At 41.3% G+C, this 14381-nt stretch overlaps 1 protein-coding gene across 5 annotated transcripts in view; it reads right to left on the reverse strand.

The window, feature by feature from the left end:
* The window catches only part of tcf4 (transcription factor 4), a 212568-nt gene that overhangs the window by 11555 nt on the left and 186632 nt on the right, over positions 1 to 14381 (reverse strand). For all 5 annotated transcript variants that reach the window (XM_076079918.1, XM_076079917.1, XM_076079916.1 and 2 more), the window contains 2 exons: positions 4598 to 4736; positions 951 to 1104 (listed from right to left, as the gene is read on the reverse strand). In XM_076079918.1, coding sequence (XP_075936033.1) covers positions 951 to 1104; positions 4598 to 4736 — 293 coding nt within the window. The remainder of the gene's footprint in view (positions 1 to 950; positions 1105 to 4597; positions 4737 to 14381) is intronic.

Raw genomic sequence — 14381 nt, forward strand, 5'->3', positions numbered from 1 at the left:
AAGGAAGAACCCATTACGTTTTGGAGTGGCTTGGCCTTGGTGAAGGTCTGCGTTCCCCAAGTGCCCTTCTAGCCACCTCCGCCAACAATGTTGTGTTTTCGGTTAACTTTATATCTTTTTTCAGCAGGATTATGGAAAAACCACAGGCCAAGAAACGTGGTGGAAGGGTGTAGCACGGTCGAAGAAAGAACTCTTTCAATTTGGGAGTCGTCACCAGGCGGGTGGGCACATCAATAATCACTTGTGGAAGCCGTCTTTGGTGGGCGCTCTCTCCAAGTCTTCAATGTTTCTGTTGGTGTTTATTCCCCAGCTCTGAATGTGAGGCAGCACATCTTTGAGAATGTTGACCGTGGGCTCTACTCTGTTGTGTGAGAAACAGTTAAAACCGGGCTCAAGACCAAGAAGAGACTTCATGTTCACCAGAAACCTCTCTTTATATTTAATATTACAGTTTTGTAGTTGTGAACATGTTAAAAAAAGAGAGATGTCTGGTGGACATTACACATACAAGAAGTATCTGCATTAACTGATGTATTTAGCTGCTTCTCATCACACTTGGTCACTTCATCAAAGTCCAGAGGCTGGTTCCCAAAACCCCCACAGCTGACAGTCCTTCCTTTAGTCCTCTCTCTTCAAAAAAAACACAAAACACTGTTTATCTGTTCTTTTGACCTCAGCTGACCACTGATCTGTGGTTGCCGCTCAGCGGTGGAAGAATATTTGAATAACTCAATCAATCCAAAGTAGAGGCATGTAAACCTCTATAGATTCTTTCAGAAAAATGACTTAATTTCCAAGTTTACAATTCCTGCCCTATCCTCGGAATATGCTGACTGACGTCAGGAAGGTCTGTGAGCGCGTTGGGGTTTTGGGTTCAACGGCGGTCCCAGCCCAGCTGAGGGGTTCGATGTAAGCGAACGTCTGTGGGGTACCTGAACCTAGATCCTAACCTCTCAATTGATTTCAGGTCCTTGCTGTCGCCGTCCTCCTTCTTGGCGTCCATGGACTTCGGGTCCTGCAGGAGGTTCTCGTCCCCCTCGTCCTCCGACTTGATCTCCGAGCCGACGGAGGAGGTGCTCTGGCCCTGAAGGCCTCCAGACAGGGCTGCAGGAGGAAGGAGAGGAGGGGTTAGAGGGGGCACATAGAGGAATACAATGTACGACCACTTGTTTATTATGAGTCCAACAATCTCTGTAACCTTCACGACAATTGGACTTGACCACTTATATTTGACGTGATTGCTGTCGTAGTAATTGTCCTCAAAGAAGTAGTCTGAATGACCATAAAAGGGACAATTCAAGACATGTTAGTGAAAGTTTAAACTGTTTCAACTTGAGTGAAAGATCCACAACCATCTTGCATTGGCCATTGCTTCAAACGCCGAAAAAAACCTATTGGGATGGATGAGGCAACAAAGTGATGATGGATGTGAGGGTTGGAATTAGGAGAAACAACCAAAACTAATCTCAAAATTATGATATTTCTTCAAAAAGGTCTCATTTAAAATGTTGCCAAAAAATAAAGTATCTGCAGCAACCAGATCCTGACGTGCCAGAGACCAACAGTCAAGTGACAAAAAACACTTTGAGTGAACTGCAGGCTGCTGAACACAGAGCAGAGAGGTTGTAAGTAGAGATTGTAACAATGTAAATATGTATAGCATGAAGAACCCATTTTTAAAACTAACATAAAACACTGCATAATTATGTGGATAAAACGGCTAATTTAGGCAAGTTGTGGTTAAAAAAAAGAAAAAAAAGAACATGGACACGGTTGCCATTCTGCTGATGTAGCGTGAATGCAGCATCGGGGCCCGTGTGAACAGCTAGTTCACCAGTCGACCTCCGAGATGGCGGCGTTAGGAGAGTTGCGGTGCAGACGTAAAGCTGGGGGCTCTGTGCCCTCTATGTTCCGCTCTCCTCAGCCGAACACAGCCGTCTTTATTTGACGTCTGTATGGATCCGTCGCTGGGACGCTGCCAACTTCTCAGTCAACAGAAAACACTCCCACACACACACACACACACACGACCAACGATCGGCCATTTTGAATCTCCGTCTGCCTGACTGGAGGCATTTTGTCTGCAGCTTTGAGTGACGGCCTGTGTTTGGTTTGTGTGCCAGCGTCTCTTTCCATACAATTGCTGTGTTGTTTGTGCACAAATAGCTGCATTTACAAAAAAAAAAGGATTTAAACTGTGAAAAGTGTCTCTGTGCCTCTGAATGTCACTGGAGGAGACTTCGTGTGTGTGTGTGTGTGTGTGTGTGTGTGTGGGCACATATTAACTCCAGGCAGACGTTTGTTCGCTCTGCAAAAGTGACAAACTGAAGTAAACCCAAAGATGTCAGAATGCGGACTAAATCGGCTTGTTTTGAATGTGCTGTTAATCAACTACTGTCCCACAATGCATTGCACAAATGAAGTCAAATCTGCAAGTCATTAAGTACCCTGAAAGACAATTTCCTGCCAAAGACGGAGCAGTTTTCTATGTAATTGCTATGTTTCTATAAATCCTAGTCTCCTATCAAGATATAATATGAAATAAAAATATAATCAGAGTGAGATGATAGTTGTTGGGGTGTTTGGTCACTGTCAATCAAATCCGATCAAACTACACCCACACAATGCTGCCGAGGCGGATTAGCTGAGTTTTTGACTGTTAAACGCAATGAATATCACCTAAAGATGCGTCTTTAAAGGTGTCGCTTGTGCAGTCATGAATATTCAATGTTGTGGAGCGACGATGAACATTTGAAGCCAAGTCTTCAGGGACTTTTTAAAATATTTTGCGTATGGTTGTGGAACAGCTACAGGAAGAAAAAATAAAAAAGCTATATTAAATCTACATTTTTCCTTCCTCCTTCTTAGGGTTAATATGGCTTCCCAAAGTGGCAGTTTGTGGCGCACGTCGCATTATTTACTCCAAATGTTAGAAAGAACGCTCATAGCTGATGACTCCTCACCTGGTGATTTAGGACCAGCTGCCAGCGCTTAGTGCTCTGTACAACTGTGGGTGAACTGACCCTTTAAATGAAGTCGGTAGTATATAAATTCACTAATCATTATAGGAAATGAAATAGAATAAAATCATCCAACCTGCTCCAGAGAGATGAAAGCAGTTTGAAATAGAGTATAAAATATATAAAATGTCTCATGAATGTATACATAATATACTAGGAATAAATTATAAATCTTCACTTCTTTATGATTATTTTGAAATTGAGATTGGGAGAGGGGGAAACCACAGCTCTGCCACCGAGTTTGAAGTGTTTGTTGCCAAAACCATTTTAATGCCCTCTATTTACAGCCTCTACACACACTCAACTGTGTGTGTGTGTGTGTGTGTGTGTTCTCTCTCTCTCACCTCATTACACACACTTGGCTCTGGCTGCTGCTCGCTGAACTTTCCCTGCCAGCAGACTCATTTTCAGCCTTTAAAAAAACGAGCTCAGGGCTAATTTGCTCCACAGCGCGCTCATATACACTTCTCCTCCTCCATATTCATATAACACACACACACACACACATATATATATATATATATATTTATACCCCTCGTTAGGTTTTTTTTCCTTTCTCGCCAGCTGAGACCAGACTCCACGCGTCAACTTTCTGATCCTCGTTCTCGGATAGTTTCCTCGTCTTCACTGTTTTTTCGTCATTTGTTTCTCTTATTTTTCCTGCTATTCCTTTTCATCTTCTTTGTTTTGTATCCCAATGTTTCCCTTCTCTCCATTTGATCTCGTCTTCCCTTATTTCCTTTTCTTCCACTTCATCTCATTCTTCTACATTTTCTTTTTCCTTCTCCTCATTGCCTTTCCTAATCACCTTGTTCCGTTCTCTTTTTGATCTTTTCCTCTTTCTTTCTCTTCCCTCCTAATCCTCCTATTTATTTTAAATAACGGTCTTCCGTTATCTCTATTCTTTGATTTCTTGCTCTTCCTTTTCATTTATTTCTTCCTCATCTGCTCTTCTTCTGTAGTCATCCCATTTCTTCCTTCATTTTCTTGCTCTTCCCTTTCTGCTTCCTCTGACTTGTGATTGTCTTCTTCCTCTTTCTCATCATTTACCTCCACTTTCTTCATCGTCATCTTTTCCTTCTTTTCTTCTTCTTTGTTTTCCTGACTTTCTTTTTCATTTCAGCACTTCGTCTGCCTCTTAATCTTCATCCACTTCTGCAAATTCCACTTTGACTTTTCTCTTCCTTTGCTTCCTGTTCATTAGTTCTCATTTAATCATTATTATCATTATTATACTACTATGTGGAGCTGCAAATTTGGTGTGTGTTTGTGTGTGTGTGCCTAAGTGCATGATGGGATACCAGTGGGATGCCTGTGCTTAAATGGGAACACACGCATGCAACAAAAACAACAGATGCTGATACAGTTTCTCCACCAGCGACTGTTTGTTCTTCTCCGTGATCATCGTTCACTCACTAAGACAAGCCGGACACACCGATGTAGTTACTTTTTTAAAATGTATAATTAATAAATGTCTATATGAAGAAGTAACAAACAAAGAAGGAGAACAACGCTGATATTGTCCGAGTCTCAGTGTGTCTACGTTACTGGTGTTTAAAAAGTAGGGCGGGTCTTACCGCGGTACGGGTCGGGCTGGTTGAGGTCCGGCGACGTGGCCGACTGAACCGGCAGCTGAGGCCCCGGCCCCTGACCCGCCATCGAGTGTCCGCCGCGCAGAGGGCCCACGCCGCTGCCGTCTTCTCTGTGAGAGCCCCCCTGGAAGACAGAGAGAAGAGAGATGGTGAGATTATTCATATCTTTATATTTAAACAAGCAGCTGTGCTCTGATTCCCTCTGCATCTTCTAAAGTCCAGGTGTAGTGCGAGCCTCTTCCAGGTCTGAACTGGTGGCTCTGAACTCCCTTGGACTAACATTAGGTTGCGTTTAATGACATTATTATTCATGACAGTTTTGAAAAAGGTCATATACTTTCTTCTTTTAAATCAAATTGCTTTGTCCTTTTGTCTTGTCCTTCCGTCTTTAAAGGATAACGCTTAAAAAAGCAACAGTGTCTCTGAATGCTGTCTTCTCTCCTCTGACTGGTTATTTCCTACAACAGCTGGTGGCTGCAGGTCTTAGATACACATTTGGTGCTCCAGTGAGTATTTGTGGCAGCAGGACAGTGTAGGTGGGATTGACTCAAAATAACCGAGTGTGTGTGTGTTCATGGTTTATTTTACAGGGATTTTGCTGGTTGGAATTTTTATTTTTTGTGTAAATATTTAAACAAAAAAACAAGAAAATATGGTTCAAACTGTGGCAACATTTTTTATTTTGTGCGATATAATTCATAAAACTTGACTTTCAATCAATCAATCAAGTTGTGTTCATACAGCACCTTTCAAAGAAATCAAATGCAATTCAAAGTGTTTTACAAATGATTGTTATGAAAATGGAGAAACGATGGAGAGATTAATGGACATGAAATTAGGGAAATAAAAAAGCTTCATTTGTTTTTACCCTCGGTAGTGGCATGTTGTTAACAAGTATTTTATTAATCCTATTAAGTCCCTTATTTACTTAAAATACATAAATTATGTTTTATCTATCTATCTACATTTTGTCCCGTTTAACTGTTTGTCCCGTTTAAAAGAAAGTAACTGTCCTTATACTAAATCTTATTGTTCCTTGTTGCACTTTAAGCCAATAGAATGTTACGTGACTAGAACCAATTGTATCTAATTCTTTTTGTATAAATCCTAATGTGAGAACACCAGAGGAGGGGAAGAGAGATCTCACTCTCCAACACTACAAAACAATTACCAAATTAGATGGTCATAAAAACCAACAGTGGAAAATCGATCTAACTCTGGAATAGTCCATATAAAATGATGTCGTTCCCCTCCAAATGTTGTAGTTCTGTAATTGGCCTGCTGAGGGCATCCTCTGCCTTTCTAAGACACTGATCTCCATCTGACACCCTCTCTCTCGCTCTCAAACACACACACACACACACACACACACACACACACACACACACACACACACCATTACGCTCTATGTTTTAAAAAAATGTCCTCTCCATTTTTCCAGTACAGTACAACTCAGATGGGCAAACTGTGCTCTGCCCCTCCAGACTGCCTACACTTGTGTGTATCTTTGTGTGTGTGTGTGTCTCGGTCCAGGTTCATATCTGCATGTCTGACATGTATATTTACACTTTTACTTGTTTTTTTTTTCTTCTTTTTGGAACTCCAGTGTGTCATGTGTGTTATCGTGGAAATACTGTAGGGCTCCATGTGTGTGTGTGTGTGTGTGTTTGTGTGCTTGGCTGAATCCTATCCATCTGTCTGCCACACGCATGCACACGCGCACACAAACACACACATACACACGCATGTACACGCGACAGCACAACAACTGACAATTATCTTAATGCCCATATGTTTAATTGTGGGATTTCTAATTCCCAGAACACCGAGCAGCTTCCAGCAGGGACTCACTGTTTTGGCACAAAATGGGCTCCCTTCATGTGTGTGTGTGTGTGTGTGTGTGTGTGTGTGTGTGCGATGCTAGCTTTCTCGTGGCATCCTGCGGTTCAGAACAGTCTCCCTCTCTCTCTCACCCTCCTTTTCCTGGGCTTTTTCCTTTGAACATATCAGCAGGACAGTGGCCAGATATGAATAGATATGTTTCTGTATAAGCTGGTACATGAATGTTGCGTACATGTTTTGAACAACAGGAAGCCCAATGGCAGTGTGGGGGGGGGGCTTTAATGGTGTGATGATCACAGGGGTCTGGTTATTTTGCCCTCACCAATTACCTAATTCATGAAGTGAAGACACACCGGGAGAGGGTTAAAGTCCATAGACGAAAAAACACGGACAACTCCCAGACCAGACGGCTCTGTGGTAGAGACCTGTCAATCAGAAGGTAGCCCCGCCCTAAAGCATACTCTGCTTTATGGTCTGTTTGACTCTAAATGGACCATCAATTACTAAATGAACATCATGCTGTATTGAAGAAGACTTGAAACTAGAGATTGAGACCATAACCTCATGTTCACAATGTTTACTGAGGTAATAAATCAAGAGAGAAGTAGAGTCATTTTCTCATAGACTTCTATACAACCAGAGGAGTCGCCCCCTGATGGCCAGTAGAGAGAATGCATATATATATATAAAGGTCTTTAATTAAACTGACACAGGGCCCTTAAAAAAGACTGCCTTGGCTAATATTGGTGCTAATTTCCTGAAAGAAATTGTGATTAATAAGATTACTAAAACCAACTGACAGTGAACGTGGGCCTTTTGGAGCCCTTTGGGTTGTGGGTCTGTTGAGTATATAAGAATGGTTCTTCTTTTGGGAACGCTTTGAGAATATTATACTCATATTTGGAGCAGATTATAACAGATCATGAATACCGAACCGAACCTCTCAGTCTAGGGCTGTGCAATTAATCAAAATCCAATTTTGGCTTCCAACGATTATGAGAAGAGAATAATGGACATTAAAAGGTTATTGTGCCGCATCCCTTTTCGCAATGACGCTCCCGTTTTTGTCCTTGTGATATATAAATCCAGCGCACCCCGTTCCTTTACAGCGGTGCCCTTTTACAAAGCTATGTGGCTGGGACTTTGTTTTGCCGTGTCAGCACCATTCATATCTATACAACCAATGTGTTCATGATTAAAGTGTTTACAAGAGCACAAAGCTCTTATAGATAGCCTCTTCATTTTGCTCTCATAGTGCCCCAGCTTGATGCATTACACTTTAAAATGTAGGCTACAAAATGTTGCATGACGTTTCCAAAGTCAATGAGGAGTCAACTTAATTGATGGTGATCTCAATATTGACCGAAATCATCGCGATTATGATTTTTTTCTTCCATAATCGGGCAGCCCTACCTCTGTCTGTCTGTTAATCCAGCTGGCTGACAGCGAGGTCTCTCCCACCGTATGCCAAACTCCCGTCTCGCTCCACACAAATATCACAAAATGTCAACTCCCTTGTTTGCATGCGTGTGTATTCACTGTGTGTGTGTGTGTGTGTGTTTCAAACTGAGCGTCTATCCGTCCATACGTCTGTTTGCTCCCTTATTTATTATTTGCCTCTTGTCTTTCTTTCCATCTATTGGTTCTGTTCACCGCCTTTCATCACTGCCTGGATTCCCAAATGTGAAATGGCAGCAGCGAGGGAGACAGAGAGGGTGGCGTACATTTTTAATGGAGGGCTTTTATATTTTTAACGAGCCTTCCCTCTCTCTTCCTTCATTCTGTTCAACGAGGAGACAGACGGAAGAGGAAAATATAAATAAATTAGGCATAAACTGATCTGCTGCCGGTGTTGCTGTCATTGTCACCGTGAACCACAGCCACGCCCACTTCACACCCACCGTCCCTCAGGTTCAAGACATCCGATTGGATGATAAAGCCAATCGTGCAGCCAATAACAACATGGAAGCGGCAGTGAAAATATTTTGTCAGCCACGACTGCGGGCTGCGGTTGAAAGCTACGGGAAAAAAGTTTGGAGGTAGATCTTATCTTAAAATGTCAATGTGTTCACTTTTGTTTTGGTCTGTTCGTTTTTTCAGAGTTGCATTCAAGGACGCTCGGCCATCTGCGATTTGATTGATGATTGCTGAAAAAACATCTCAGTCATGAGATGTTGTGTCTGAAAAATCAACCCCAGACAACAAATGAGACCCACATGTGGTTGCTGTGAAACATTTGAAGCGAATATTGTTTGATTGATTTAAAATAATAATAAAAAAGATAAAAGTAGCTGTTCAGCAGCCAACTCTCAAAACACAGATGTCGGAGAGTCCTAATGCAGGAACAGAGAGTTTTCCAGGCGCTGCTAACAACTGTATTATCACAAGAACATAACAAAAGGAAAAAAAGAAACTTTTCTTGTTGGTGCGTTCAAGGCCCCTCTAAAATCTGTCATTTTCAATCTGTTGTTTGCCGAACACCAAACCAAAGTCACGATTCTTTACACAACATCTTGTGACGAGTCGGCCTAGTGTAGGAGGTATTGGCGAATGCTAGTCGAAGCAGAGTGCTACTGGCTAAGACTAAGAATCTGACGGGACATTTATACCTTTTTTTTGTTTGATGCCCAAACAAAAAAAAGAGTTTGACAGCCAGCTCTATACAGTATTCCAACACAAATAATGCTATGTGACAGGGAATATTAATTATTTATATATTTACTTTTAACGGTCACTGAAAACCTTTATCCGCGGATGTTATCACCGTCTCTTTCTCCATTCTTCTACATGCTACTTTTCTTCTCCGCTCGGAAAAATGTTATTCCAATGAAGCAGATTGGAATTAAAAAGAGCCCGATGGAGGAGGAGGTGCTGAGTAGCTGTCATCTGCAATGCTGTTGATTAGTGGGAAGTGTGTTCATTTTGTGTGTGTGTGTGTGTGTGTGTGTGTGTGTGTGTGTGTGTGTGTGTGCTGATTACACAGGAAGAAGAAGAAGAAGAGAAAGAAGGGAATTTCTGGGTCAAGAGATCTCTCTCTCTCTCTCTCTCTCCCTCTCTCTCTCCCTCTCTCTCTCCAACACATACGTGCATACACAAACACACGCAGACAGGTTTGTCATGCAGCTGTAAACGGTAGGGACAAGTCGGTCTCTGCTGCTGCCGTAACGCGTCCGAGGGAATTTACCGACTCCGTATATTGTAATATTTCCCCCTATACTAGACGGATTTCTGCAATTTCCTGTTGTCGTTTCCAATTACCGTTGCAGTCTGAAAAAAAACAAAAAACAAAAAAAACACAGGAAGAGTTTATCACCAGGGGAGGGGGAATGTTAGGATATTTTCCTGGAGGATTATAGATCGCGATATTTCCTGTGCATTCTTCAACTTTTTTTTTCCTGAGGGTGGTGTCAGAGGGAAGGTCAGGGGTTCGGCAAAATCAGTAGGGATCATCCTCTGGGGAGCAGGCATATTCAACATTAAATGAATATATGCCCCATTTTCTGTTGTTGATCAATGTCGTTTAGGCCTCTGAGTTTTGTTTATATTTTGTGAGTGCGATGCATTTCTGTAGATGTGATATGACGTACATTGGATATCTGAACTGTAAACAAACTGGACTGGGGTCTATGTTGGTCACACACACACACACACACACACACGGTGGAACTTTCTTAAAACTGAACAGTCTCTCCTCTGTGCAAGCTGAACACTTGACAGAAAGCACCTGCTGTAGCGACGTCACACACACACACACACACACACACACACACACACACACACACACACACACACACACACACACACACACACACACACACACAGCCAAGTGTTGAGAACTTCCATGGGAGGAAAAGCACAGCAACATTTTCCAGTGGCGTGATGTGTATGTATTTTTTCTTCCTAATTCTCTGTTCTGTGTAATGAACAGAGTTGAGGACGACAGACTCCTCCGTTGAGTTAAATGTCAAACAAAAAAAAGAAAAAATGAAACGGAGGAAAATGGAGGAAAGAACTATGTCGTGTGTGGAAAACTTTATTATGAGGTTAAAGATTTGATGACATGAGAAGTGATTTAATCTTTTGTCATGTGGCCTTTGTGTTTTGATGCATGTGAGCAATTCAAAATGAGTGAATTAGTAAGTAAGTGCCAGCCCAGCACAAAATCATTTCTGTAAATTATATTAATGTATATAATGAAATATTCTAAAATAACATTCAAGATTAGTGTTTTGTTGAAAGCTAATTGTTATTCATATTTTTCTACATCTTTTTTTCTAAATTATTTTAACATTTAACATGTTTTTTTGCAGTAGTTTGTCATATTTATATATCATATGGATAAACTGTTAAATAATCTTTAATAGTGGAGTGTGAAGGACATTGGAAATAGTAGTTTGAGAGAAAAATACTAATTTGACTCAAGGTCCACTTACTGGCCTTTTGCGGAGCTTTCAACTGCAACCCCTTGAAACAACTAGATTGAGAATGTAAGATAGCATTGCAGCTAGTGAGCGGACCTGACGTATATTTTATAGTTTAACAAACATGTCGTTTGTAAGTTATACTGCAGCTCATTTTCTTTATTTGAACTCTATTTTATACATTCATATTATTTAGTATTCATTAATATTCAATATGTATTTGTTTTTCTCACAGTTCCTTTATACCAACAGTGCATTTTTCATTGCTCGACCTCAGACTCAAAACCATGTTGCATTGGACAATTCTCAAGGAGCTTAAAGTGTATTCATCTAATCATCATCATGAAGGCGAGGCTGCAAATATGATTGTTTTTAATCTGATGAGAAATCTTTGAAGGCACTATTATTGTTTTTTGATATCTGTGGCTGTTTACTTTACAATGACCACCGGGTGAAGGTCAGAGTATGCACATCTTTTTGTTTTCAGCATTACATCACTGAAAACATTAGCAGCACAATCATCTAATTACAGGAAGAACATGAATAAATAGACCAAATTCACCGCGCTTTATGTTGTCTGATTGTTTCAATTGTTTGAAGAATTGCAAAGCGACACATCATTTGAGTCTGCCCTTTGTTTCCCACCTGTTTCCACCAGATATTAGGATACGTGGCCAGAAGTATGTGGACATCCATGTGTGGTAACTGAACATGTCACTCCTAAACCATGGGCGTTAATCTGCTGCTATAACAGCTGGTTTGGTCTAGACCAGAGGACCCACTTTTTAAAAAGGACAAACCACCGTGACCCAATTCACAACAGGCCTCATCTATAAATCATGACAACTGCAAATTTGTGCATAAATGAATGTTACTGACCATTTTTAATGCCATTTCGGCTTCAACTTGTATTATTTTGAGTTGGTAAACCAGCCCTTTAGCGGAGGCATACGTTTGGAAAATCCCAATGAGGCTCCTTCATGTGGCTCAGAAGTGTACTGCAGATATAAATGTTGCCTGGAAGAAATTCCGCTAATATTTGACGACCCTAATAAAGTCCCAAGTCTTTGGGAATGACTGTCCTAGTCCAGGGGTTCTCGACCTTTTGTAACTTAAGGCCCACTTAAATAAACAGTGCAGGCTGTTCTCATCCAGCATTGGTAGCTATACCTACGATAAGTAACGCACCGTAATTCGTAGGTATCCCACGGAATTACTTTGTATGTTATCTAAGTAATCATCAACGATAAAGTATAAAGATCGCAAAAGCTGTTCGTTTCCAGAGTGAAACGAGAAGTCAACGTTGATTTATTTATATCGTAACTTGCATACTTCAGTAATGGCACTTACAAAGTCATTTTAACCATACAACGATCTTTTCCTAAACCTAACCGAGTAGTGTTGTTGCCTAAACCTAACCAAGCTGTTTCCTGTGAAGACGGGAGTTTATTTTGAAAAGACTATACACGATGAAATTGCCACGTGTTGCCGGCTTCCGAAGGGGAAACGCACGAAACCTGAGGAGTGACTTTTTCGTAATTTATCATACGAACCGCTGTATGAGGGTACGTTGAACAGTGGCTAAACACGTTTGTTGCTTTGCGTGGCGATATTCTCATGTAACTGGTCATTATTGAATTCAAGCATTTTAATTTGACGTTTTTTATTCATTCAACATAACTAGTGTGGTAAATCCCCCCCCCCCCCCCAAAATATGTACATTTTCCATTGAATCCAACCATTTGGCAGTACCTCTGCAACCCACTAGATGGCGCTCTGAGGCCCACCAGGAAAAACAGCCTCACACAACACAAACGTTTGTGGGCATTGGCTGCCCATTCGTTTTTGTCCATATAGTCCCAGAACAATTTTAGAAAAATATCATAAAAGATTTTAAATGGAGCGACGGTAGATTTCCATCAGCTTATAGGAGTACATTTAGTGAAGAGATGCAGAGCATTAAAAGGCATTAGTGTGTTTTACAGCAAAGTGATGCAGATTACGACCCATTTCACTTACTGTAACACTGCTTAATGGAGACAGAGAGGGGCATTCCTCCCCTTTAACTTTTACCCTCGCACACCCTCCAATCCCATCTCTCCACTGTATTATCACAAAAAAAATGGGCTGCTTGTCTTCTTTGTTTTCACGGATATTTTGTGTGTTTTTATTAACTGACTGCAAAGATTTGAGACAATATAAACCTAATAGACCACATGTGCGTATCTGCATTAATGTGTTTATGTATTTCAGTGTGTGTATGACGCATTAATGTCTATATGTATGCGTCTCTCTCTCTCCTGCATCAGTCTACCACCTGTTTTCCCAGAGTTATGACCTCAGCCTGCAGGCGTCTCTGCCCAACACTGCCAAACTACATACAGCTGTGTGTGTGTGTGTGTGTGTGTGTGTGTGTGTGTGTGTGTGTGTGTAAGAGCAAGAGCAGCAGAAGAGAGAGAGAGAGAAAGAGTTGTCATATCTGCAAGGGAGTTAATGGAAAAAATATATATAGAAAAGAAACAAGAGGCGATAACTTAAGGAAGTGCGGGAAAGTTACAGAAAGAGAAATTGAAGAATGAAAAGGAAGGAAAAGAATCAGAGAGTGACTGGAAAAGGAAGACAGGAAAGAGAAGAAAGATACAAAAATAAGAAAGGGGGAGGAGAAGGGTAGAGTAGTGAAAGAGGAAATGGTGGATGAAAGAAAGAAAGAAATATAAAAGGGTGACTAGGAGTGTCAGAAAAACTAGGAGAGAGAGTGAATGTATGCATGAGAAAAACAGAAAAAAGTCTCAGTGCAAAGACAACGGCTTCATTTTAGACATTACATCACTCCTTCCTCTCGCTTCATTTTCCGCTCATTTGTTGCTGTTTTTTCAGTGCTTCTATTGAGTCTCTTTCTCTTCTTTTGGTTCAAACTTCCTGTTTACACTGTACACTCACACATGCTGCTCCTCACACCATACCGAGGCCCCGGGAAGCAAACCTCCATGCTGTTGGGTACCAACTGAGATGTGTCCACAAAATCGAGTATTGAAAAGTGTGAGGAATTGTGGGGAGATGTCTTGGCAGAAATCGTAATGTTGTTTACCTGTTCTTCTTAAATATGGGTTATTTGTCATAACCACAAGCTTTCCCTGACGTAAACTGTACTGTAAATGCCACGTGGATATCGCAGACTACGGATACAAAAAACAGTCAAGAAAAACATAATTGTCTGGCGATAGTTCAGCAACACACATGGGTTTTCATTGGCGTTAGTTGAAAGCTGGGTGCGTCTCATACACACGCTCAAGAGAAACACTTCTGGAACCAGCAGCTACTCCAATCAAACTACTCCATAGAGGTGAGTCCCCCACATGTCAGTGGGTCCCCACAATGTCTTGCCAACCAGAAAAACATGCACTTGTCCAGGGGAGGAACCATGCCGCGATTGGCCGCGAGCATTCAAGCCGCACTGGCATGGTACGAGAGTGCACAAAATCAAACTAAAGTAATCCCAGTGATGC

Source organism: Anarhichas minor, unplaced genomic scaffold, assembly GCF_050575085.1.
Source record: "Anarhichas minor isolate MPS153535 unplaced genomic scaffold, ASM5057508v1 ptg000073l, whole genome shotgun sequence".
NCBI classification, from domain to species: Eukaryota; Metazoa; Chordata; class Actinopteri; order Perciformes; family Anarhichadidae; genus Anarhichas; species Anarhichas minor.